Source organism: Miniopterus natalensis, chromosome 17, assembly GCF_054644295.1.
Source record: "Miniopterus natalensis isolate mMinNat1 chromosome 17, mMinNat1.hap1, whole genome shotgun sequence".
Classification (NCBI taxonomy): Eukaryota; Metazoa; Chordata; class Mammalia; order Chiroptera; family Miniopteridae; genus Miniopterus; species Miniopterus natalensis.
This window is the reverse complement of record NC_142097.1, coordinates 42,219,009-42,243,556: the sequence shown is the minus strand read 5'-3', so window position 1 is coordinate 42,243,556 and position 24,548 is coordinate 42,219,009. Positions and strand designations below refer to the sequence as shown.

At 56.4% G+C, this 24,548-nt stretch overlaps 2 protein-coding genes, 1 long non-coding RNA gene and 4 other non-coding genes across 8 annotated transcripts; 3 read left to right on the top strand and 4 right to left on the bottom strand.

Annotated features, from left to right (window-relative positions):
- Positions 1-233: 233 nt before the first annotated feature.
- TRNAR-CCU (transfer RNA arginine (anticodon CCU)) lies at positions 234-306 on the bottom strand. Its single transcript has one exon. It is a non-coding gene; the product is annotated as a tRNA-Arg (tRNA).
- Positions 307-526: 220 nt separating this feature from the next.
- On the top strand, positions 527-6,990 carry LOC148091306 (uncharacterized). Its single transcript, XR_015715888.1, has 3 exons — positions 527-839; positions 4,296-4,549; positions 4,798-6,990. It is a non-coding gene; the product is annotated as an uncharacterized LOC148091306 (long non-coding RNA).
- On the top strand, positions 767-839 carry TRNAR-UCG (transfer RNA arginine (anticodon UCG)). Its single transcript has one exon. It is a non-coding gene; the product is annotated as a tRNA-Arg (tRNA).
- TRNAR-CCU (transfer RNA arginine (anticodon CCU)) lies at positions 1,255-1,327 on the top strand. Its single transcript has one exon. It is a non-coding gene; the product is annotated as a tRNA-Arg (tRNA).
- Positions 1,718-1,790, bottom strand: TRNAR-CCU (transfer RNA arginine (anticodon CCU)). The gene has a single exon. It is a non-coding gene; the product is annotated as a tRNA-Arg (tRNA).
- Positions 3,690-9,535, bottom strand: MRPL58 (mitochondrial ribosomal protein L58). The gene is made up of 6 exons (XM_016220364.2): positions 9,253-9,535; positions 6,867-6,903; positions 5,009-5,068; positions 4,376-4,458; positions 4,120-4,289; positions 3,690-3,860 (listed from the first exon to the last, which is right to left on the bottom strand). Exons 1-6 carry the CDS (start codon positions 9,436-9,438, stop codon positions 3,776-3,778), a joined length of 621 nt encoding a protein of 206 aa, XP_016075850.1. The 5' UTR covers positions 9,439-9,535; the 3' UTR covers positions 3,690-3,775.
- A 3,441-nt stretch (positions 9,536-12,976) lies between these two features.
- On the bottom strand, positions 12,977-23,438 carry CDR2L (cerebellar degeneration related protein 2 like). 2 transcript variants are annotated; one of them, XM_087826345.1, is made up of 5 exons: positions 23,352-23,438; positions 17,512-17,624; positions 17,128-17,276; positions 16,417-16,581; positions 12,977-15,537 (listed from the first exon to the last, which is right to left on the bottom strand). In XM_087826345.1, the coding sequence occupies exons 1-5, from the start codon at positions 23,428-23,430 to the stop codon at positions 14,643-14,645; spliced, it is 1,401 nt and encodes a 466-aa protein (XP_087682471.1). In that variant the 5' UTR covers positions 23,431-23,438; the 3' UTR covers positions 12,977-14,642. The 2 variants fall into 2 exon arrangements, with proteins under 2 accessions (XP_087682471.1, XP_087682472.1); XM_087826346.1 differs by having other exon boundaries at positions 17,128-17,243.
- Between the last annotated feature and the right edge of the window lie 1,110 nt (positions 23,439-24,548).

Sequence of the window (24,548 nt, the reverse complement as noted above, 5' to 3'; positions counted from 1 at the left end):
ATAAGTGGATACCAACTCAGAGAGGGAACAGGAAGTAGGACCCCCCATTGGCCCTCATACCTGTTTACCTTTCAAAAGTGTAGTCAGGCTTGATCAAAAAAAGGGTAAAACAGTTGCAGCTGAGATGCACCCATGCACACACAGAAAATGCTGTTAAAGAGAGAAAATGGACCAAATGTTTTAATTCACCTTAAGAAGGGTATAGGAAAAGTTCGTCAGTGGTTAAATTACTTCACCCCAGATGGGACTCGAACCCACAATCCCTGGCTTAGGAGGCCAGTGCCTTATCCATTAGGCCACTGGGGCAGTACGCAAGCGGCGCCGGATCTTTTGCCTTTTGAACTGTGATGTGCGTAATGACGTCATACCGGAAGCTTCCGGTGGCAAAACCACGCTCGTCATGTTCATCTCCAGTGGAGTAGAGCTCATCCGAGAATGGGTCGGGAGGCCGGGGGTGAGGGGTCCAACAAAGTGTGGGATTCGGTTCTGGTAGAGCCTGCCCTCTGGAAGAAGGCTAGAACCTGAACCTTCACCTTCCTGATCCGGAGTCGGGCGCTTACTCTCTGCGCCACGCACGCCGTCTGGCTCTGCCGCGAGGCTTCCGTAGGGCCCTGTGGACGCACCGCGCAGGTGTTGGCTGCACAGACCGCGTTCCGGCTCCGCCTTCGCTGCACCCCGCGGCCCAGAACCCGCAGCTCCCCCGGCACGACTCACCCCCTGCGAGGGAGTTACACCTGGACCGCGCACAGCCTACCGCAGGCAGCGGGACCGCGTGGCCTAACGGATAAGGCGTCTGACTTCGGATCAGAAGATTGAGGGTTCGAGTCCCTTCGTGGTCGGTGCGTTTGCTTTTTGGAAGGGGGGCTTCCGGCGTGGGGGCGGCGCGGAGAAACCCCGCTCGCCTGTACTGCCCTCCCCTCCCTCCTGTCCCTCCTGTCCCACCGGCCAGCACCTCGCCTCGGCCGCCTGACCCTTGTTCACACTTGTTTTCCGAGCGTCTCGCACATCCTGGGACGTGCTCGCCGCCGCGCGCCCGGAGGTCTCGGCCGGCACTTCCCCATCGTGTGTCTAGCTTTTAGCTTTCGCGCCTGGCGGGTGAACCCTCCGGTTGTCTAGCTGGCTTTCCGCGACCTGTACCACGTCCCGGTCTAGGGATACGCGCTGCGGCACCGGCACCGCGCGGCAGGTCGTCTGAGGGCTGTGCGCTTGCGGGTGAGCTTTATCAAGGGCCACGTGGGGGGTGCGTTTTGTCGCGCCCCAGTGGCCTAATGGATAAGGCACTGGCCTCCTAAGCCAGGGATTGTGGGTTCGAGTCCCACCTGGGGTGGGGTGTGTGACCTTCTGCAGGTAGTTTTGGCTCCGCGGGCGCTCGGGCTGCGCCGGGGTGACCTCGGGCTCCGTGCCTCGTGGTCGGGGCCGGGGCGCTGCGCCGCCCCTGCAGCCGCCTCGCTTTTGCGAACGGGGCCGCCTTCGCTGTTCGCGGCCCCTGGCTCGTTGCCGCCCGCGCCCCCTTCATCCCGTCGCGGTCCCGGTGTGTCCTGGGGCCACCTGCAGCCTAAGCCTGCGGGACAAGCCCGCGCTCTCGCCTGGGCCAGGGAGCTGTAGAAAAGTGGGGGCCTGGGGTGTCGCTTTGCCGGCGTTGCCCGCTCACTCGAGGGAATCTAATGAGGCAGGGCTGTGGTGGAGCGAAATTTTCAGAGCGTCAAAAGCTGGGCCCTACCCCAGGTGGGACTCGAACCCACAATCCCTGGCTTAGGAGGCCAGTGCCTTATCCATTAGGCCACTGGGGCTTGCAGCTTACAGCTGCGGCGCCTCTTCCCCTAGTAGGCGGCCCCACTCCGGGTTTTCCGACGAAGGTTTAGCGGGGCGCGCGTTTCCCCGGATGCCGAGTGGGGGAGGTGCGCGGATGCGGCCCCGGAGCTCAAACCGACCGCGAGGATGCGGGACGCTACCCCGGCCAGCCTCCCCCGCCGCCCCGGGAGCGCAGTGGGGCTGGGGCTGCGGGAACACCCGGACCGTGGCGCCACCGTGTCCACCCCACTGACTGAGAAAGCCCAGGGATTTTAGGGAGAGCGGGGTAGGCGGCGAGCAGAACAGACCGACCTGTCATGACACAGAGACATAAACCCTAAGAATTTCAGCATCGCCGGGCAGGGGGAGCAAAGCCGTCCATCAGAACAAGTGCGGGTCTGACACGCGGTGCATCTGTTATATACAAATGCATCATACACAGGAAAGAAATATATCAGCCACATAGATGCTTCACCCTAATATGTTCCTTTAACACTGTTAGACAGAAAGCAGTACAAATAAAGAATAGGCGTATTTTTACACCTTACGAAGGTCTGAAATCCACTGTTAGAATCTATGCTCGTCTGAAGGATGTCACAGCAGAAGCTCCAGCCAAGGCTGTGCATTCCTGTCATGCCTGCCTGAGACCTGGGCCCCCATCCTCCGCACTTGAGGGCCCAGGGAACTTGGACACATTCTTGTTTCTCTCTCTAAGATGTGGAGTCTGCAGAAACCGATCTCCTTTCACATTAGCAAGACCTTTCTTATGTACCACATTTTAGGTCATGTTACCATACAAAATCCATTTTCAACTGATCAAATGTCAGTTCTCTGGAAGAAAGGGCTTTGTTCACTGCTGATTCCCTGGGACCTCGCCCAGGGTCTCATGAACTAATGAACGTTGCACGTCCTTGCTCCCCACTAGGCTCTCAGTCCCTAGGGGTCTGGGACCATGTCTTCCACATCTTCTATATTTTCTAGTCCTTTATCAAAGACTTTTCCCCCTTTTTTACACTCCCATGAATGAGGTCCCTGCTTACATGAAGTGTATAGACTACTACTGTTTATTATCTTGCACTGAGAGCATCACAGTGCAGTTATTTGTCAAATGAGTGAACTACATCAAAATAACAGAGAACATTCTATGAAATTCATATGCGCCAGACTAACCTGCTACTGTTGTGCTGGCCTGGGTGCTTCCCACACCCGTAAGATTGCAAAACCCTTTTTCTAGTTCCAATTCACTCTTTTCCTGCCCCCACAGCCTGCGACGACACCTAACACCTGACATTCCTTCCCACTTAAGTCGTTCCCTGTTACCTATGTTTCTCACCATCTAAACTGCTTAACTTGAGTTTGAGACTCTCCACACTGAGCCGTCTCCCTTCCCAGGCTTCCCCCATGAGCCCCTGCACAGACCCACCATTCAGATGGTTCTTCATTGTCTCCCCCACCCCAGCCTTTTCTTTGGTTTCCTTTATCAATACTGTTCCCTGTAACTGGCATATGCTCAGCCCCTTTCTACTGATTAAATTCTGTACCTTTTTCCTGGCCCTGCTCAGATACCCACACACAGCTTCTACCCAACCGTGTGTTCCTTGAGGGCAGACACCACGCTCAGCCCCGTTTCCCCCGGCTGACAGCAGTCAGTGCCGGGCAGTAATTGTTAGGCAGATTTCAACCAGTGAGGGGTACGGATTCTGTTCTGAAGCATCTGAAGAAGGGAAGCCACTGCATTTAGAATTTTATTGAAGCTAATACAGTAAGTGAATAATTAAGGCTTGACAACACGTAATTGCCTATAAAGACCTTTGCAACCAGTGCCTACCACCCTCACTCCGAATGAACGCTCTCCGACGGCTCCAGCGTTAGGGACAAGCATTAACAATCGCAAACAGCAAATCCGTCTCCCGACAGCACTCGAGCTCTCGGCCAGCTGCCCGGACAGCCCTCGGAGGGTCTCCGCCAGCTCTGGAGGGTGATTTCAGTCCATATCTACCCTTCTGCTTGTCTTTATGGCAGAATTTATTCTCTTTTTTCTCAGCCTTTCCCGATTCATGTTTTCAATCCTGCAAACAAAAGGACCACAATTAGGCGGCGATGCCCAATCAGTGCTTATCAGGATGGTGAGAGGAGCTGGCAGCTCGGCAGGAGGCAGAGCAGCCACATCAGCAGGCGCCAGCTCACAAGCCTCCACTCGGTCAGTCTCTCCTGTTGCTGGGGCTTTTCCACTTATTTGCTGGAAGGTCATGGACTTGACCATGCCCCCTTTCTTCCCTGTGCCACCCCCACGACTCAGTTGGAAGCAGCTTAGGTGTTTTCTGGTACCTGATTCTCCAGAGTTCAGCATCTTCTTTGGATGGCTCCTTGGGCATCTGGCTGGCTTCAGCGATCATGTCTCGAATTTTCTGCAGGCAATCTGCCAGATTTCGGAGCTGATAGCGGCTGCATTCAGAGGTGAGTATCAACTCTCCCGACCTGTTGATCTTATTTTTATGCTGCAGAGAACAAAGGCAAAACCAGAGTTCTACCGAGTAGAGGCCAGAAAGTGACTGAGGGATTAAGGAAGAAGGGCCAGTGTTACCATGATGGCCATCTTCTGGCGCACGGGCTCTGCGATCCAGTCGGCGGTTGCCAGGTGGAACCTGACTTCAGCCTTGGAATTCACTGGAAAGAAAGGAACAAGGTAGCACAGTCACTGAGAGTCCAGGTAGGCTCAGCACCTGGGTGGCTGGTGACCATCCTGCAACAACGGCAGGTGAGAAACCCAACCAGGTCCGTTTTTATCCTGTGCCAACTTAGGGATACAAAGCTGGCTGTGAAATGAGCCTGCAAAGATAGTGAGGCACTTTTGGACAAAAATAAACTTCCAGGAACTAAATGTCCAGCGTTCCGCTTACAGTTTATCAGGCTCTGAAAAGAATGGGGGGATGGGTTCCACAAGAATGAAGGAAACCTGTGCTTGGAGCTGGCTGCCAACTCACACTGTGATTTCCCTTTGTTTAGGCTCACAGGCCAATCCTAGTTCCAGCCGCCCACAGCTGAGCACCCGAGAACCAGACTACGCTCAAAAGAATAAAGAGGATTATTATAAACTGGCAGTGTTTAAGCTCCTGCTAAAAAAGCCCTTTATTCCCCATGAATGTAAACAGAGAGTCCTGAAGTCCATCTTCCAACTAAGTTTTAAAGTGAAAGAGAAGGACAAGGTGCCCTCTACCTTTGTTAACGTTCTGGCCTCCGGGACCGCTACTCCGACAGTAAGATATCTTCAAGCGATCTGTAAAACAGAACACACGCCAAAGAAATGACTATCTCATGGCAAAATATTACACATCTCTCTCAATGACTTCCATATATATGAATGTAACATTCAGATCAGTAGAGTAAGAGACTCTATTTATAGAGACTATTTATATTGGACACTATTTTTAGTGTCAAAACTAAAACCAAGAGTAAGTGACTTTCCCAAGGTCACACAGACAGCAGAAGATGTAAAATTATGGTCTGGGTTATCTGCTTCTGGTCCAGAACATTCCACCAGACCCAGCTGCCCTAACTTTCTGCTGTTTGTTTTAAAGCAAGGATTCTTTAAGAAGCTCAACCTAAGGAACAGACTTAGTTTTAATGTTATATGTCAAAACATGGTGGATGTGGAGCCCAAAAGACTGTAAGGTCCAAGAGGGTGGGTGTGTCTAATTCATTGTGGACTCCCAGTGCCTAGCGCTCGGTCAGCGTTTAAAAACATCTGCTGGATGCCTGAGCACTCAAGTAGCAGCTGGGAGGCCTTGCTCCTAACACTGGCACAGCCACCGACCCGCTATGTGATCTTGGCCAAGTCCCGCTGCCTCTCTGGTCTCAGGTTTGTGTGTCTGTTTGGAAGCTGTAAAATGAGGTTTCTTCCTTCTGCTTTTACAATTCATGAAAAGTAGCCTCACAGTGTCTGAGGGAAGGAGGGAAGTAGGAAAATTTCAGATGAGTAGAAGCTGAGCTGCAGGAAGTTTGGGTGGCACACAACTGTGGCAGCCTGGTGGTGGAGAGCAGGCGTCCACGGGCAGCGGTGACTATTCCCAGGACTGCTTCTGAGAGGCTTCCTCCTTCTGACAGATTAGGTAACAGATGCACGTGGTACTGTAGGGGGACGGTATCATCACGGTGCCCGCAACCTCGCCTATATCCACCTAGGCCACCGAGGCATGGCTTTCGCTGCAGCCACGTCTGTCTGCAGGAACGCCTGTGGTCCTCCTGGAGCACAGGAGCACGGAGGCAGGTGAGGCGCTGCGACACGGCCCTCTCCCACTCACCTCCGTCTTCCCAAAGGCCCTCATGACAGTTTCTGAGCCTCCCCTCTGATGAGACAGGCTTTCCGCCCCCTCCAGGCATGTGCGCACCTCAGGGCGAGGCTGCAAGCTACCCAGTGGGCCACTGTGTCCTCTCCTTTGTGTTGCCCTCACCTGGCCTCCTTGTTTCAGTGTCGCCCTGAGCACGGGCCACGGGGAGCCCGCACCTCTGATACCCTTCCTTTCCCTGTCTGTGGACGTCACAAGCTCTCTGAATCTGAACAGGGCTGGCTGTTTCTTTCCAGGCCATGCCGTCAGGCCTCGTGCTTGATGGGTGCACAGTTCTAAAGTCAGGCAAACGGCTTGCAGGGAGAAGCCCTCTCCGCTCCCCAAGGCGGTCCTCCTATCCAACTTCTTGTGCATCCTTTCAGATCTATGTTCATACATAGAAATATATATGTATTTCGGATGTATATGTAAGACACAAGCGGTAGCTTGCTATACATATTCTTCTGTACCTTACTTTCTTCAAATGATGATCAGTTCATCTGTTGTAAAGGTTACTCCGTGTCACAAGAACATCAAGAGCTCTCATTCGTGCTGCATGCACACTGCACAGCAAGCACGCCAGGGTGGCTGCACTGTCTTTTTTTTTTTGGCTATTCTAAGTGCTGAAAGGACTCCACCTTCGCACACCCAAAGACGGTTTCTTCACTTCCATTAGGCTGGAAAGATCTGGAAGGAATGTGTGAGGGGTGGAGAAATGGCTGATTTTATTTATAAAACCAAATTACTTACCTAGAGGAATATCATTGTTGGCTTGCCTTGCAGCATCCTGTAATGTAATGCACACAGTGTCAAATAAATATTACCTGCCAGGTGACTCCTCACTGGTCCAGGGCAACCAGAGAAATGAGGCAAAGCCATGACACAAATGTAGTACAACTATTTTCAGGTTTCCAGCAAAATCATATCAGAGGATAGGGATAGCTTCTCCCAACTCCAGAGGTGCCGCCTCAGAAACACTCCTCTAGGAAAATGGAACTGGCGTCTCCAGCCTTCCCTGCCCCCGACCTTAGCTAGTGGCCTGGCTCCTGGGAGGGAGGGAGGGAGGGAGGGAGGGAGGGAGGGAAGGCACCAGACTTCACAGGCACCAGGGAGACTCTGAAAGGAACCCCCTCTGCCAACCAGGAGTGACAAACCTGTGGGCTACCGTGTTCTCTCTGCTCACCTGGGAGTTTGCCTGCCTTGAACAGTGACTAGCACATCTGCCTTGAGGGTTTGTGTCAAACTGAACTACTCCCTCCAGGATTTCATACCTCCATGTCTCTCCTGTGCTGTTCCTCTGGCGATAGCCTTTGGCCTTAGAGCCTCATGTCCACAGGCCCAGGGCAAACACTACCCCTCTGAGGCTCTTCTGGCCATCTAAGCTCAAAGCTCCAAGTATCCTCACCTGTCCCATTCCCTGTCCCCATCTCTTTTCATCTTAGAGTTATTGGGGGGCGGGTGATGGATCCTCATCTTACTCTACTTCTCTATAGCACTGAAGACCATGAACCACACCCTCCCCAAAGCACCTTCTTCCCCTTCCTCTGAGTGATCTTGTTTTCTCTCTTCCCTCCCTAGGCCTTTCTCACTCTCCTTTGCTTGCTCTTTGCAACCTTGAAACACCAACATGCCCCTGAAATCCTTTCTCTTCTCTATCTTACTCTTTCCCCAGAACATTTCATCCATGTTGATAAAAATATCATCTGTGTTGGTGACTCCCAACTTTTTGGCTCAAACTCAAGCCTCCTTCTTCAACTCTAGACTCATAGCCAACTGCTATTCGATGTCTCCTCTCAGATGCCTCAAACCTCAAACCTCAGGGAGGACATCCCTTACGATATGAAGTAGCTCCCCAGCCTTCTCTATGACAGCACCCTGCTCTATTTATTACTTCTCAAAATCTCTCAATATCTGATATGTTCTCCCCATTTGTTTACTGTCCGCTCCTTCCACTAGAACAGAAGCTGTATCTGCAATGCTTGAGACAGTGTCTGACACAATAAGTACACAATAATTTTTTTTGCTGAATGAGAAAACTTTCTAATCTCAATTAATGGTAATTCGATCCTTCCACTGCTCAAGGCCCCAGACTTCAACTCCTCTCATTTTCACTTCTCATAGAAAATCCATTAGCAAGTCCTAGAGGCTTTCCCTTCAGAATAAATATATCTAGAACCTGAACAATCCTCATGACCCTTACTGCTTCCACCCTACTGCTCAGCTCTTGCCTGTATGGTTGCAATCTCCTAATTGGTCTTGTCCTTGCCATTCAACGGTTTGCTCTTTATAGGGCTCTGTAAGAGTGCTCCCTGTAAAACCCACTTGGATCATTCCACTCTAACTCAAAACCTCCACTCGGTCCCCATACTGTCCTGCTTGCTGTTCCTTGAACAGGGAGAGCCTGCAGCTGCCCTGAGGTGCTGCGTCTGCAATTCTCTCCACAAGGATGCCCATCTCCCCTCTATTCTCATGGCTCGCTGTCTTGCTTCTTCCACATCCTTACTCAAACGTCAGCTGCCCAGGGGCCTTCCCAGACCATCCTACTTAACCCTGCAACACCACCTTAGCACTCCTCTTCCTTCCAGGCTTTATTTTCTCCAAAGTAAATCACCATCACACATACTCTGTACTACTTATTTTACTTATTGCTGTGCCCTCCATTAGAATTCAAGCTCCAAAAACCTTAGGATTCTTGTGTTTTTTCTCCACTACTCTATCCCTATGCCTAGCGCAGTGCCCGAAGCCTGCTTGCAAATGAAGCTGGTTGAACGCGCGACTGAATGAATGAACGCTCTCTTGCCGTCCTGCACGGGGGAGCTCCACAGAATCGGCTGGGGCCGGGCTGAGCCTGCACACGGCGGGCTGTCATTAAATGCAACCCGAGGAAACGAACGGGAGCCCAGTTTCCGCAGGTGCGCGGGGTTACTGGAGGCTAAGGGCAGCGCAACTTCCCAAAGATTCCAGAAGGGACCAAAGAGACCCGCCCAGTGGCCCCGGTGCTCGGTTGCGCGGGCAACCAGCCCCCTTCCGCGGGGCCCTTTGATTAACGGCGTGGATGGCCAATAGGGCGCCGGCTCCCTGACGTCACCCAGCAGAGGCGAGGACACGCCCCTTCCGTCCGACCCTTCCGGCTCACCGGGACCCTCCACGCGGTGTCCGCGCCCCGCGACTCCGGGTAGAGCTTGTCCAGGCTGTAGATGCTCTGGAATTCGGTGCCGTCTACCTGCTTGTGCAGCTCTCGGCGGGGGCAGTACGCGGGCGGCGGGAGCAGCCAGGCCCCGGCTCGGCTCAGGCCCCAGCGCAGGCACCGGGCGGCCGCCATGTTCGAGTCTCCGGATTGCTTCCGGTGGGTTCTTCCCTCCGGTCCGCTAGATCGTGTTTCCCTCCGGACTTTGGTTCCGGGGGAGGCGGCGAGCTGGGCTCCCGGCGTGGCTCTCCTGCGGCGCCGTTAGAAGGTCCCCGTCGGCTGCCTCCGGGAGGCTGGCCGTGGGGAAGGTGTTGGCCAGACAGCGAACGCTCAGGAGAGCCTGCTGGTGAACGAACCCCTAGATCCGTGTCCCCAGAAAGCACCACCTTTCTCCTCCTGTACCGCTCTCCCCGAGGCCTGCCCTGCCTGGCCTAGTTCATCTCCGTACCCTGCTCTATTTATCTTTTTTTTTTTTTCCCTTTTCACATCACTCAATCTTACTTTCCTACTTTATTGCCTGTCTCCCCGCCAGAATATAATAAGCTCCAGGAAGGTACTGGCTCACAGCTGGATCCCCAGCACCCAGAACCTGGCACCTCCTAGGTATTCAATAAGCATTAATAGAATGAATTCTTTGGGAGTGTGTTTTTGAAAGCTGAATTCCGCTAGAGATGAGTTTTAGTAACTCCAGCAGCCTATAAGCAAGACCCCCTTAAGCACGTGTGAGAAAGCTCTACAGGACCAACACCAGATGGGAGGAGAGGCAGGCAGGTGGACCACACCCACCCCACGCCCTTTGTGGGGGAACCAGCAGCTCTGCGGAGCAGGATGGCAGTTTCTAACAGCCAGGAGATAAAGGGAGGCTGAGGAGGTAGGTGGAGATCCAGACAGCCAGCCAGGCTAAGCAGAGCCCTTTTACAGGGCTGTTAAGACATGAACTTCAAAACTGAGAAGTTCTAACTCCAAGAAAGGTAAAGCAAGCAGTGTTTGGAAACAGCTAAATGTTGGCAGAGTTACTTTGTTGAGAGGCAGTTTGGTGAATGAAAACAGAGCTCAATGAATGTTAGGGGTTATTAGTAATATTAGTGGTTGTTTCTTAATGACGAGTTCTATTTTTAGAAAAAGCGTAATTACCTAGAAAAATATGTCTATGGGATGTTGGCTGTTTGAATCAGGAGGTTATCATTAAATCAAGGCTTTACTGTCTTGGCTTCATTGATACAGGCAAAGTCTTCAGTAGGGAATAAATCACCCCCCCCCCCCCCCCCCCCCCGCACTGGCTTGTAAACCCAAACTAGGAAAACAGTGGCAATTGATATAAGCCTTTTGGGCTCTAGGTTGGAAGGAGAGTCTCCTGGATCTCTCCCTGTCTGACATAGTCCCAAGACCTCAGAGGGAACAGAGGTGTCTCCATGATGACTGCAATAAGCTTCTTAGGGGAGCAAAGCCAGGGACTCATCCACGTCTATGGCTCTGGGATTATGAGTAACAAAGTCAGCACCATTCCATGGCATCATTGCTTTGAGGCTGGACTCCAGCCCTGTTCCTGACCCAGAATGATAGGAAAAGGAAGCTGCAGGTTTCCATGGCCCCAAATAAACACAGCCTGCTGGGGCCATCTGGTGCCCTGGATTCTGGGACTGGAGAGGGGGGTAGACGAGAGAATGAGACAAGTTATTCTGGGGTGGAGAGAGCAGCTGCCAAGCTCCTTTTACCTGCTGCTGTTGTGAACCATCCAGAATAGAGGCCCTTCAGGGAGAAACGTGAGAGGGGCCACCTGTTCCCTTAAAAAGGTGAGCATTGAAGGCTGAGGCCTGCCTTCTTCCCTTCCTTGGTCCTCTGTAGGCTGAAATGGCACTTCAGGAAGGAAGGGGACATTCACGGGTGAGAAGAGAGTGGAACACACATAATCTCCAAGCCCTTCCTGGCAGCTGAGGGGCTTACAGGCAGCAGCCCTTCTCTATGGCCTGTGAATTGGGGTACCACCCAGACTGGCTCTTAAAACTCAACATTACGCCCGGCCAGCATGGCTCAGTGGTTGAGCATTGACCTGTGATCCAGGAGGTCATGGTTTGATTCCGGTCAGGGCACATGCTAGGGTTGCAGGCTCGACCCCCAGTCGGGGGCACGCAGGAGGCAGCCAATTGATGATTCTCTCATCAGTGATGTTTCTAATCTCTCGCTCTCCCTTCCTCTCTCTGAAATCAATTTTTAAAAAAAGAAAAAAGCCCTCAGCATTACATGGATATAGGGGATGTTTAGTATTGCATAGTGGGACTTGGTCAGGTCCAGGTTCAAATATTTCTAAGTGACTCTGAATTACTAACTTAACCTCTAAGCCTCAGGATCCCCATCAGTAAAACAGATTTTATAGCTGCCTGTCAGCGGGCAACAACAGGTAGCTGCTACTAAGGCATGCTAAGCGTGTACAGGTTTTTTGAAGGAACTTCCTTTTACTTTCAGAAATCTGATGGCTTTTATTTTTTTTTTCTCTGCAGCAATGGGGTGGGAAATCCAGTCTGACCAGCTCTATTCCAGACCTTTCCTTCTCCCCAGGGGCTGGGCAGGCAGCACAGAGCATGCCCCTTGGCGTGGGTGGGCAAAGTTGCCCGCTTCTTCCTGGAAGCTGCTTCCTTCTCTGCCTGGTTGCCTGAAAACACCGCCAGGCTTTCAGCTCAGGGCTTGCAGGGAGGGCACAGGCCTGTTTCTTGGGGCCGTGGGAGGGGGACCAGTGCCCCTTACCACAGTGTTTGGTCTTGGGGAAGGTCGTCAGTCTGGGAAAGGAGAGAGGCCGGGGAGAGACAGCTTCCTTTGCTCCTCAGGTGCAGCTGCTCTGGTTTCTCACCTGCAGAGTGCTCTCCATCCCACTGGATGGGAAAATCCACAGCCATTGCATGCTGTGTACTTGAAACCTGCACACCGGTCAGTTGACTTAAAAAGCAGACACCACCAATTTGGAACTCCCCACACCACAGTCTCGCCTCCAGGGTACAAGGGAGGTGGCTCCTGCCTCCTTCAGGAACAGGGGAGGGAGAGGTGTTGGGGGAGATCCCTGAGCTGACCTCCAGGGGAAGATTATGGAAGCTTTTCCTCCTGGGATTGGGATCCACAGCCGGTGGAATTTTGTGTGGAAACAGGCAGGTGGAGAAGGCAGAGAGAATCTGAACCCAAGGATTCAGGAGCTTTTTTTTTTTTTAAATCCTCACTCGAGGATACTTTCCATTGCTGTTCAGAGAGTGGAAAGCAGAGAAAGAAACATCGATTGGTTGCCTTCTGCTCTCGACCTGACTGGGGCAGAGCCTGCAGCCCAGGTTCGTGCCCTTGGCCAGAATCGAACCCCAGACCTTCAGTCCACAGGCCGAGGCCCTAACCACTGAGCAAACCTGCTGGAGCCAGGAGCCTTTTCTCTGGCTTCTGAAGTCGAAGCTGTTGGCAGGTGTGGGTTGAGAGGGGAGATGCAAAATCTCTGCAGCAAGGAGGGTCCAGCCAGCATGGGGTGCCCTGCGAGGTGACGTGACCCTCATAGCTGGCACTTGGCAGCTTCCGAGACCTACTGCTCAGAGGTCACTAGCTGCCAGTGGCGGGGCAGTGAGCCCAGGAAGTCCTGTCCCCAAAGCTGTGCGATGGGAGGCAGTGTGCCACACGCACAGACAGGACCAGGGCTCCGGGGCCATTTCTGCTTTTAGAATACTGGTGCACTTTTTATTAAAGAAGAGAATAAAGCATTTGTAAATATATTTCTCTCATGTATACATCGAAGGTGATGCTGGTGGGCTGCTACAGAACCGGGGCATGACCAGGCAGGAGCCCTTCCCCCACCGCGGCGCACCCTACCCTCCACCCTAGATGACAGACCCGTGGGGGCTGGGAGCTTCCCAGCTCCAAGGACAAAGGGCTCCATATGTGGAAGAAGGACCAGCACACAGCTCTCATCACAGTGCCACCCAGAGGGCAGGGTGGCACCCCTGGGGAGGTCGGGCATGCTTGTTAAGAAAACCCCTTTACCCCTTAGAGACAGGTAAGGCATGAAGGTGCCCACTGGGCTCCCAGCAGAGGCCAGGGCCCCCGCCTTCACTGGGCTGTATGGCTCCTCCGATTTCTTGGGTCTCAGCACAGGAGGCAGAAACGGGAAGCCCCGGAGAATTGCTCAGGGCAAGCTGGGGACCTTGGCATCTCTAAGTTGAAGCTGGACTTTCTGAAGCCTTAAAAGATTAAACCCTGGACCCAGCTGGGTCCTCAAGAGGCCCCCACAAAGGAAGGAGGCTGAGCAGGCATTTTATGGGAGGAGACACACTCTCCATCCCAGGCCCACTTCAACACTGTTCAGTGTGGGGTGAGTCTTGGGCTGTCCCCAGTGAAGGGGGGCAGGGGTGGAAGCTGTTGCACATGCCCAGGACATTCTGGGGGCAGCAGGTGTGACCTGCGGTGGGGTCAGCCTGTGGGGAGCATGGGAGTGAATGAGACACGTTATGGTCCCTGAGGTGGGGGAAGGCAGAGGCCAAACTCAATGAGTTGCAGGCGGCGTGCAGAGATGGGGGGCTCCCCACCGCCCAGACCCCTGGAAGGCTTAATGCCCAGAAGGCGTTTCCAGGGCTGGAACCCAAGGAGGCTGGCTCTGAGGGGAGCAGGGAGCACTGCTCGTGTATGGCTGCCGAGGGGCTCTGTTCCCCTCTTCTGATTGGCTACAGATCTGCAGTGGGCTGCGGGTCTCTGGGGACAGGGCCACCCTCACCAGGGCCGGAGTGGGGGAGCACTCGAGACCAGGCTGAGGCCTTCTTCTCAGCAGGGCGGGGGCTAAGTCTGACCTGGTGAGGACCCTGGGGGTGGGGCAGCTGGTGCTAAGGGAATGACAGTGTGTCACAGCTGGGGAGAAGCAGTGGGTGGTCAAGGAGACCCCGGGAACCTGCCACAGCTGGCTCGGGGTCCCCCTTCAAGTGTTTCCAGTTGTGGCAAGGGGTCAGGGGGACCTTACATTACAAAAAAACCCAAACTTTGGGGGAAAACAAAATAAAACAACTGGTCCAGATGGCTTTTAGAAGCCTGGCCACAAATCTGGGGACAGAAAGCCGAGGAGCTGGGAATCCCCAGGGGAGTGGGGACGTTTGGCTTTGAAACGCTTAGCTGTGCCTTGGGCTGACACAGGATGGTGGGGGTCCCGGGAGGCCAGGCTGCCGACACGCTGACCACCTCCCACCGCAGCAGGGGCCCGGCTGGTGCCCGGGCTCGCTGGGGCCGCCTCCTGGGACGCCTCGCTGCTGAAAGCTTCCTCACTGGCCGAGGCCTCGCGGCCCAGGCCCGAGGGCCACGGGCGACGCTGGGAGGGGCTGCAGGCAGCCCGGTCACTTGCTGCTGTGGGTCTTGACCTTGGTGGCGTTGATGTCGGCCTTGGTCTTCTGGATCCTGGAGAAGATCTCCTTGAAGAGCGCCTTGTACTCGGGCTGGCTCTGCTCCAGCCGCTTGTCCACGGCTTCCACGTGCTGGCTCAGGCTCCTCTCGCCCGCCTTGGCCTCCCCCTGCCCCTCCTCGCTGCCCAGCAGGTCCCTCCAGGAGCTGTCGCGGGAGACGGGCCGCGAGGTCTGCACGCCCGCGTGCCGCACCCCGGCGCGGTGCTGCCGGCACTTGGCCAGCAGCTCCTCGTACTTCTCGAGCAGCGCGTGGTACTGCTCGTCCACCTCGCGCAGGATGGACATGCCCCGCCTGCGCACGCTCGTGGCGTGCAGCGCCAGGTGGCCCGCGTGCCGGCCCGCGGGGTCCTTGGCCACCAGGGCGTTGAGCGCCGTGTCGCTGCAGCTCTTGCGCACGGAATGGCCCGGGGAGGCGGCGGGGGAGGCGACGCCGTCCGGGGCGCCGAACTCGTCCCCGCTGCCCGGCTGGGGGTCGTCGGTCTCGGGGGCCTGCGTGAGGGGCGCCAGCAGGGCCTCGGCCAGGGGGTCGTCGCGGCCCAGCAGGTAGGCGGCCTTGGCCTGCTTCATCTGCTGCAGCTCCAGCAGCTCGGCCTCCAGCTCCTGCGCGCGCCGCCGGCAGCCCTCCATCTCGCACAGCTGCTGCTCCAGCTCCGCGTACTCGTGGAGCACGGCCGCGAACTCGCGCTCGGCGCGCTCCTTGCGCTGCCGCTCCTGGCTCACCTGGGCGCGCAGCACCCCCACCAGGGTCCGCAGGTGCTCGTTCTCCTGCTCCAGCGGCCTGGGGCCCAGCTCCAGGGAGGAGCTGTGCAGGCGGAAGGCATCCTCGCACCTGGGAGAGCGGCAGGCGGCGAGGGTTAGGTCACGGGCGAGGCCCCGGGGCCCAGCGCCGACACAGCCTTCCAGTCCACTGGGCTGCACCGTCTGTTTGTCCCACTAGGTCCGCTCTCCGCCCTCCTCCCTCGGGCCTGGGAGGCTGACCTCACTGGGCTGCTTCAGCCAGGTTACCTGGCTCTCCCCTGAGCCCGGTCAACGAGTGGGAGTGGACGCAGATGGGAATGTCTTCCCCAGGCTCCTTCCTGGCCAGTGAAGGCAGGCAGCGCCCTCCATGCCTTCTAGGCTCCAGGAACCCCCACCCCCACCCCTTTAGGTCTATTGTAATAGCTCTTCACCCTCGCAATGCTGGGGTGCTGCAGAGTTGCACCCCGTTTTCTTATACCTTGTCCATACCTCTTTATTAATCACCCCTCAATTACTCTGTGGGAGGCAATCTTTTGCCAGGACCCTTACTGAAACGCCCACTAAATACACCATATGTATTCTTACATTAACAAGTCACCCCATTGAGAAGGTTTAATGGGAACTAAGAGCGGCAGTGTTAGCCCCTCCTGGGTTAGAGGTCTGGCTTACTAAGCAGGTGACCTTGGAAGGACACATAACCTCTGAGGCTCAGTCTCCTCATCTGAGCTGTGACAATGATAAAACAGACCTCATGGTACTGCCATGATTATTAGGCCACTTAACGGAGTCATGGGCACATGGCCAGTGCTCATAACTGTTGCCAGCAACAGGACCAGTCCCGCTAATCGCCAGGATGCTGCACCAACTCTCCTGGCCCACCTCTCCCTACTCTCCTGGCTCGCAGTCCGGGGCACTCAGAGATACCATCCAGGGTCTAGGTGCTCCACCCACGAGTGTTGCCCTCACCTACCGGGGGCTGGTGCACAGCTCCTTGAGGCACGGGAAGGTATGGATGGTGCGCCTGCGTTCCCGCTTCTCCCTGCGCACTCTCAGCTGCTCCAGGCCCCGGAGCTGCTCCACCTGGGCCTGCAGCTCCTCCACCTGGGCCTGCAGGCGCTCAACAGTCTCCGTCAGCCTGGGGGTGGTGTGGGAGACACGCATGGGAGGGACTCTAAGGGGATGGGCCAGCCCTCTTTACTGCAGCACTGGAGGGACATGGGGCTGGGGACAGATGGACAACCTTCAGCCATGCTGCCTGGTGTTGAGGTCAGATGGGGAGCTCCGAGCACCACTCTCCCACAGTGACCATTCCTCCTCTTCACCACCTCAGCTCCTTGTGTGCCCCTCTATCACTTACCACCGTGTTGCAGTAAGAAGTTTACGTGCCTGCCTTCCCTCCTGCACTGCGAGCTCCCAGAGTGGGACAGTGTCTTTGTATCCCCATTACTGTGTCCCAGTGACTAAACAGAGCCTGGTGCATAGTTGGTGCTTGAAGGGTGTAGCCTGAATGTTAACCCACCCCAAATCTACAAGGGCAAACTCACCACCACCCTAAGTTCCCAGCATTGGGCTTCTGGGAGGAGCAGGCGCCACCCCCCCGGCCCACATGCCCACATGCGCACCCAGTCCTGGGCCTCTCCGTGCCCACCCCCCCCCCCCCTGTAGCCCCACCAGCCCTCACCCGTGGATCTTCTGCTGGGCGGCCTTGCTCTCCAGCACCAGCTTCTGGTTGGTCAGCTCCAGGTCGCGGGCCGTCAGGTCCAGCTGCTCGTACACTTTGGCGTGCTGCTCGTTGACCTGCCGCAGGGTGTCCAGCTGCTTGGTCAGGTACTGGGGGTGGGGGGGGGTGAGTAACCTTTCAGAACAGGGTTAGGGAAAATGTCTCAGCCTGGGCTCTCCTCCCACTTCTAGGAACAGGTGCGCTTTGGGCACTCACGGGCCACCGAACGGGTGGTAAAGACAGTGGTGCAGGAGGCTGCCTGGGGTGGCTGTGCCTTTTCCTAAGTTGCACACTCAGGCCAGGGCCCTTGCTGGGTGGAGGGGCGTGCGCAGGGCCTGGCCTCACCTCGATCTCCTGCACCTGCTCCTCGTTGGTGGCATACATGTGCTGCAGAGACTCCTCCAGCTCCTTGTTCCTCTCCAGCAGTGTCTTCCCCAGCTCGGCGGCCAAGTGCAAGTCTGGAGGGAGGGGCAGAGGGTGGGAGAAACGAGCAGTGTGAGAAAGATGACAGAGGACCCCCATTCATGTTCTGAGCATTCATTCCAAGCTAGGCCTTGGGGACCCCAAGACGACCAGGACACAGGGGCTGACTAGGGGAGCCTCCGGGCCTGGGAAAGGATGCAGGCCAGGAGCTAACCCTCTGCATTGGCTGTTGCTTCTGCCTGGAATGTCCTCTCCCCAGACACTCCCAGGGCTCATCCCTCTCTCTTCAAGCCTGTGCTTAAATGTCACTCTTTCCAGGAGGCCTTTCCCCAACCACTGATCTAAAATTGCACCCTCCCCCACCCCATGTTCCCTCCCCACTTAATTTTTCTACTTAGCACGAATCAATCTGCTCATTTATCTTGTTCGTCTCTCCTGACTAACTGTAAGCTCACAGGGCAGGGATTTTGCTGTTTCCTTCACTGATACCCCCAGGACCTAGGAAAGCACCTGGCACAGAGCAGGTGTATACATTTTTCTTGAAAAAAATGAGTGAATGGAATGTGATAAGATACAGGGCAGAGTATCTTGGACAATAGGGAAGGGAGAGTTCATCTTCCTGGGGACAGCAGGAGGCTCAGACAATGGGCGTCTCTGAGTTGGGCTTGGAGGGTAAGTAGGAGCTCCCAGAGAGCTGGAGGAGGCAGAGGGGCTTGCTGGGCATTAGAATTGGATAAGGCTTCCCAGCTCTTTGGCCCAACCTCCTTATTCTGTGGATGGCAGGCCAGAGAGGGCAGAATGACTTGACCAAGGTCATCAGCTGTGTTATAGCTGAGTTGAAAGCAGAATTCAGGTCTCCTTGCCTCAGTCCAGTAGCATTTGGTCCTAGTGACATGTGCCCCTCTCTGAAACCTCCTTTCCCTGAGAAACAAAACCCCCCCCCCCCCCACAGCCCTGATTCTTATACCTGCAGAACTGGAACCTCCTCTCCCCATCCCACCCCAAGGTACACGAACAGGCTGGGAGGGGATCTGGCCTGGTGTAGGGAGCTGTGTGGTGGGGAGGGAGATGGGCCTATTTGATTTCTTCCATCAAAATGCCATCCAGGAAAGCTTGGGTCTTTGGCCCATGATGAGGCCCTCAATCTGGGCTGATGATGTAAATCCCAAGAAGCATAAAGGTTGCTCTGATAGGGCTGAAGTGATGTGGTCCAGGGGTTGAGCTAGGTACTGCTTTCATTTTCAGAAAGACAGTGGTGGTTCTAGGATCCCTAGAGGATGGGTGGTCTCTATACTCCTTCCTGGCAAGTTTCAGAAATACAGAAGTTTTAGCCGAGCCCCTCCCTTGCACTCGACAAGCCCAGGGTGGGGTTTTCCTCTCAGGAGAGCCCCAGAGAGCAGTGACTCCAGGTGGGCATTTGAGAGCCAGATGGGGGTAGGGCTGACCTCACTTTATGAAAGCCAGAGGGGCTGGACCGGCCACCAGGCCTGGACCAAAGGCCTAGCTGTCCATTAGGAACAAACCTGGAGTCCATCTCCACAGGGAGAGCTGAGGTTTTAGAACAGTCAGAGTGTAGCCTGCAGGCTAGACCTAGGCCAGGTGGATGGTGGTGGTCTGTGCCCAGATGTTGCTCAGAGGAGCTCAAAGCTGCTATCCCAGAGAAAGGCTGCAATAACAATAGCTTAGCCTGGATAAACAAGTGCTTTCCTAACACCTACCCCAGCCATTAGACAAAACACTAGCTCATACCAATCTCAGATAAGAAGAACCTTTAGCCTGGAGCAATTAACCTTCTGATACCGATGCCAAGAAAAACTAGCTCCCTGACACAAACCTAGTGGGGCAATGAGGACACTATGAATTTATTAACTGTAAGTTTGGCAAGTCGACAAAGTGTGAAGTTAGATGTTCGGGTCATGAAACTGCAGCCCTGTTATGCTGAGTCCTTGGAAATTTGGGAGCCCAGCAAGACGACCCCAGGGCCACACTCATCACCGTTTCCCCCCTGGGGAACAGTCAGGTAGCCTGTAAAGAGGCCATTGCTACTGATGTCACCCGCATTGGTGTCAGGGGATAGGCTCCGTGGGTGGCCTGCATGGATCCCCTGCAGCTTAACCTAGAGTCCCAGGGCTCAGAGGTGCAGCGAGGAGTGGTCACGGACACTGCACTTCGCGCTCGTCCTCCCAGGCGAGCATCTGAGCTGCGTGCATTCCTACAGCAGGGGCTGGGGCAGCTAAAGTCACATTATAAACCAGGGCCATGGCCCTGGGAAGGCAGTGACTGTGACCTAGGCCCCTATCGGTCAGGAATGGGGAAGAAGGGGACACGGCAGAAGCTCTTGGGGTGGGGAGAATCTCAGGGACTCTCTCAGGGAAACTGGATCATAATGCAAGCTCAGCTGGTCAAAGCTGCCAGGAGGGATCATGAGAGAAGCCCAGGAGCTGCACAGCCAGGGGCTGAGTGGAGTGAGGGCTGGGGAAGGGACACCAGCTAACCGAGGGCAGCTCCCACTGGAGCGGAGCAGGAGGGAGGCCTGGGGTGGGAGAATGGGTGAGCTGGCTAAGCCGAAGCCAGAGGAATAACAGCCTGTCACGACCAGGTCACTGGGCCAAGCCAGGGAAGGTACTGAATCTACTGGCACTCCCCCTGACTGGGCTCTGGAGTTTTCTGGGTCTCCTGCAGCAGCTTCAGCAGTTTCTCCCCTGAATCAGCCAAGATTCAGGAGCATCGCCCCAGAAGCCTGGGCGCACACGGCCAGGAGATGGGATGTTTGAAAAGAAACGCTGAAATCCCCTTGCCCCTCGCTGGCTGGGATCTGGGTGGGGCACCACAGACTCCAGATCAGGGAGGTAGGACAGGGACAGGGGACAGGCACAGGGAAGGAGAGACAAAGGTAAAGGGGGGGAGGGAGGAGGTCATCTGGCATCTGGCAGGGCTGCGGGTGTCCTGCTTACAGCCTACAGGGCACGAGTGTCAGGAACTCCGTGTCCACAGAACTGGGGTCCAGTCACCGATGCCCACTGCCACACCAGAGCTCTCGCCCAAGGCTGAGACTCAAGGTCAGGCACCCAGGACTTCAAATCTGTGACCCAGCAACCATCTCTCAGCCTTGAAGGAGGTACCCACCCACAGGGCCCGCCAAGCCTGGTCCAAGATGGGGAGGGAGGCGGGCAGAGAAAGAGTGCCAGTGCTTAATAATTAATGGCATTTTCTATTTTTACAAGTGCTGTGGCAGTGGGCAGAGGGAACAGTGAGAACCTAGGACCTTGCTATTGGGACTGACAGCATCAAAGTCAAGCAGGGTCTATGGCGAGCTTCAGGAGGAGAAATCAGGGCCTGCCCTGACGTGGTGGTGGTGGGGACCCAGGCTGGCTGGGCAAACCACTTCCTGGGACACTAAGAGGCACCTAGGGGGCAGCTGCGCAGAGAACTGGGGAATTGGGTGTAGGGAAGAGGCACACAAAAGGCACCTGATTCCCAATGTGGCTGGCTCTTGGCAAACACTCTTGCCACCATCTAGCTCTCCATGCTGGCCCCACGGGGGTAGTGCCACACCACCTGGGCCTGGGACTTCCTCCACCCCATCCCAGCATATCTAAGTCCTACTTTCCAGTCATGCATGGTCTTTCCAGGTTGCCCGTGCCTTGTATAGGCGTCCCCTCCACCTAGAATGCCTGTCTTCCTCCCTTTGCCCAGGGAAGACCTTTCCATGCTCTAGCTGGGGGGGGGGGGCGGCTTCGGAGGTGAACCTTCCCCAGTCTGCTGGCTGCAGCACCCCTGTGGCTCCACCACAGTTGCTGGTTTGATCTCCTTTCTGCCTCCTCTGCTGGAATGTGGAGTCCCCTGAGGGCAGAGATCACTCCGAAGGCTCAGCACTCGCCCCTGGCGACAGACATTTGGTGTTTGGTCCAAAGCTCCAGTTACTTTTTAAACTGTCTCATTTCTGGTTTCCTTCCTTGTTCCTGGGCTCTGGGTACTACTGGGGCTGTGAGGGGAGGCTGACTGCTGCAGGCCAGCAAGGTCAGAGCAGGGGGCTGGCTGGAACCATCCTCCACCCTGGCCCAGAGCAGGCACCCAGCCCAGTGGGAATCTGGACACTTCTCCCTCTCTGGGAGGAGCACATCTCCCACCCTTACTCCCTGGCTCCTTCCCCCCACATCTGGGCCAGGCAGGGTGCCAGAGACTTCTGTAAGGGAATGAAATGAGACAGCAATAATATTAGCATCTGCCTCCCGGGAGGCCATCTTCCCAGGCACTCAGTTTCCAATCTTTCTTCCTAGGCCCGCCTCTTCCACGAAGCCCTCTCACTGTATCCTGTCACATACTCAATTACAGGCCTACCTCCACCTGCCCAGGTCCACTTAGTGGGCCAGGGCTGGGACTATTCCCAGTGCCCAGGATAGTGTCTGACACATAAGTGGAGCCTGAGAGGTGTTTGTGGGATGCAAAATTTGGGGATGGGAGTAGTGCCCAGGGTTGGGGAGGGGTTGTCGCAGCCAGTAATGGGCATCTCGCTCCAGGCAGGGAAGCTGAGGGTAGACTCCGGGGCATAGAGTATGGCAGGGTGCAGCCCAGCACCCCTAGTCCCACACTAGTCCCCAGATGCTCTGATTACCCCACATTCCTGAGCATAAGGACCGAGCCTCATCTACCTGCAAATCCGGCCACGTGGGGATGTGGGTCAGGGCCAGGAAACAAAGGCTCCAGGATCTGGGTAGATGTCTCCCAGGAGGGCAAAGCTAGGCATTGGGGGCCGTGGTTGGAGCCCCAGAACACGAGTGTCAGCACACACTGAACCAGGCCTGTGTCCACACCCGCCCGCTTGCTGGGGACTGTGGTCACTTCTCCTGGACACCCCTCCAGCCCTGACCATCGGAGAATGAGGTGCTGTTGGGGAGGAGAGGGTGGACTTGACTCCACTCTGGCCAGCCTTGGCTCTGACCCTCTTCGTCCTAACAGCCCACCCCCTACTCCTAGTGATGTCACTTCGGCCACCTCATCACGAGCTTCTAACCCGCTTCCAGTCACCCTCTTTGCTCTCGGATGCGGGGGGGGGGGGGGGGGGGGGGGGGAGTGGCTCCCTCTTTACTCAGCCCTTCCTCTAATCTGGGCCCTTGCTCAGAATTCCCAAACCTGACCCCGTCCAAACCACGGGCAGTTTGGGGGGAGGGGGGGCTGGGCGGGCAAGGGGGCTCCTGCGTCAGGAGGGCAGATGGATGACTCCAACTCTCCACTTCTGCCCAGGCAGGGTCCCCGCACCCCAACCCCCTCCCTGGGGAGAGGGGGAAGGGAGTTGAGGAAACTTTCTGGGAGCCTTGGAGCTCAGGAATTCTGGCAGGGAAGGGTGTCGCCGGATTTGGGATAAGAGCATGCTCCCCCTCCCCCCACACACTCCACCCCTCCCAGCAAAACCACCAAGTAGCCACCTCCCGGCCTCCAAAGAATTCCAGGCGGTACTCAGGCCCCCTAACAATATCAGGGACCCCTGGGCAGGGCCTGCCCCTAAGCTGGGGTGGGCGAGCTGGGCGCCGCGTGCCCCGGTCCTTCGGGGAGGGAGGAAGGCCGTCCCCCCGACGGGGGCCGGTCTTCCCGGCGGCGCGCCGCCTCCCTCCACGTCCCCACTCGGCACGCGCATCACCCAGGGGAGCCCGGGTCGCGGGGTCCGGCCCAGCCCTCTCGGGGGTGACGCCGCCCAACAATGGAGAAGCGGCCGGAGGTCGCGGGGCGCACATCGCTCTCGGGGCCCCCTCCTCGGTGCTCACCCTGCTCCAGGTCCTGCTGGTCGTACCAGGGCTCCTCTTCCTCCGCGGAGAAGTCCTCCATCCCCGCGGCCCTCCGCATGGCCCCGCGGGCGGCGGGCGGGCGGGCGCGGCGGCGGCGGCGCGGCTCAGGGCCGGGGTGCGGGGCCCGGGACAATGCGGCGGAGGCGGGCCGGGTCTCCCGCGTCGCGGACTCGGGCTGCAGCGCCCCCGCCCCCGCTGCGCCCCTTCGCCATCGGCCGCTGACCCGGCGCCCGCGGCGGTCCGGCCCGGCCGGGGTCCTGCGGAGCTGGGGACGGCGAGCGGCGGCGGCACAAAGGGTGGAGGGGAGGGGAGGGGACGGCAGGCGGTTAGGCGACGCGGGGGGCCCGGGCCCGCAGGCGGGTCTGGGGCGCTAGGAGTGCGCGTGAGCCGCGGCCGACGCCCCCCGCCCGGCTCCGGCCCGCGCAGCGCCCAGCCCGCCCGCCGACTCCCGGAGCCGCAGCCGCATCTCGCCCGGGTCTGCCCGGAGCTTCCCAACCGCCCGGAGCTTCCCCAACCGCCCGCTCCACGGGGTGGGGCCTGCCACCGCTGGCCAATCAGAAGGCGTATGCAAAGTTGGAGGCGGGGCCGGGGCGGGGTCTCCCTGAGGCCCTGGTCGGGCTGCTACTCGATCAACCCCCGCCCCTTCCTTCCCTGCTGGGCTCCTTCAGTTTAGGGCTCGCTGTGTGAAATTATTTTATTTTGTTTACCCGCTGTGCTTCTCTCCCTCTGGATCTCCTGAAAGCAAGGAACTTATCCTTTGTTCGCAGCTGGCTGCTCAGTGCCCAGAACAGACTGGCCTATTGATGCCTTCCATGAATGAATGACTGTCCGTTTACAATCACAGCACCTTTAAGAAGTTGAATGGTGAGGTCTGGAGGGTGTGTTCCTTGCATTCTGGGCCTTTCTCTTTAAGGTCCTGTTTCCCTCTCCTTGGGGTCCGTACCCTATTTCCTATATGCAATCATAGCCATTAAAATCAAACACAGTGTCACCTATGCAAGCATTCTTTCCTTAAAGGAGTTTTTTGGCTTCATCGCTCTGACCTCTTCTGCCTCCCTCTTCCACTTTTAAAGACCCTTGGGATTACACTGGGCCCGCCTGGATAATCCAGCATAATCTCTCCATCTCGAGGTCCTTCACTTAATCAAGCTGTAAAGTACCTTTTGCCAAGCAGTG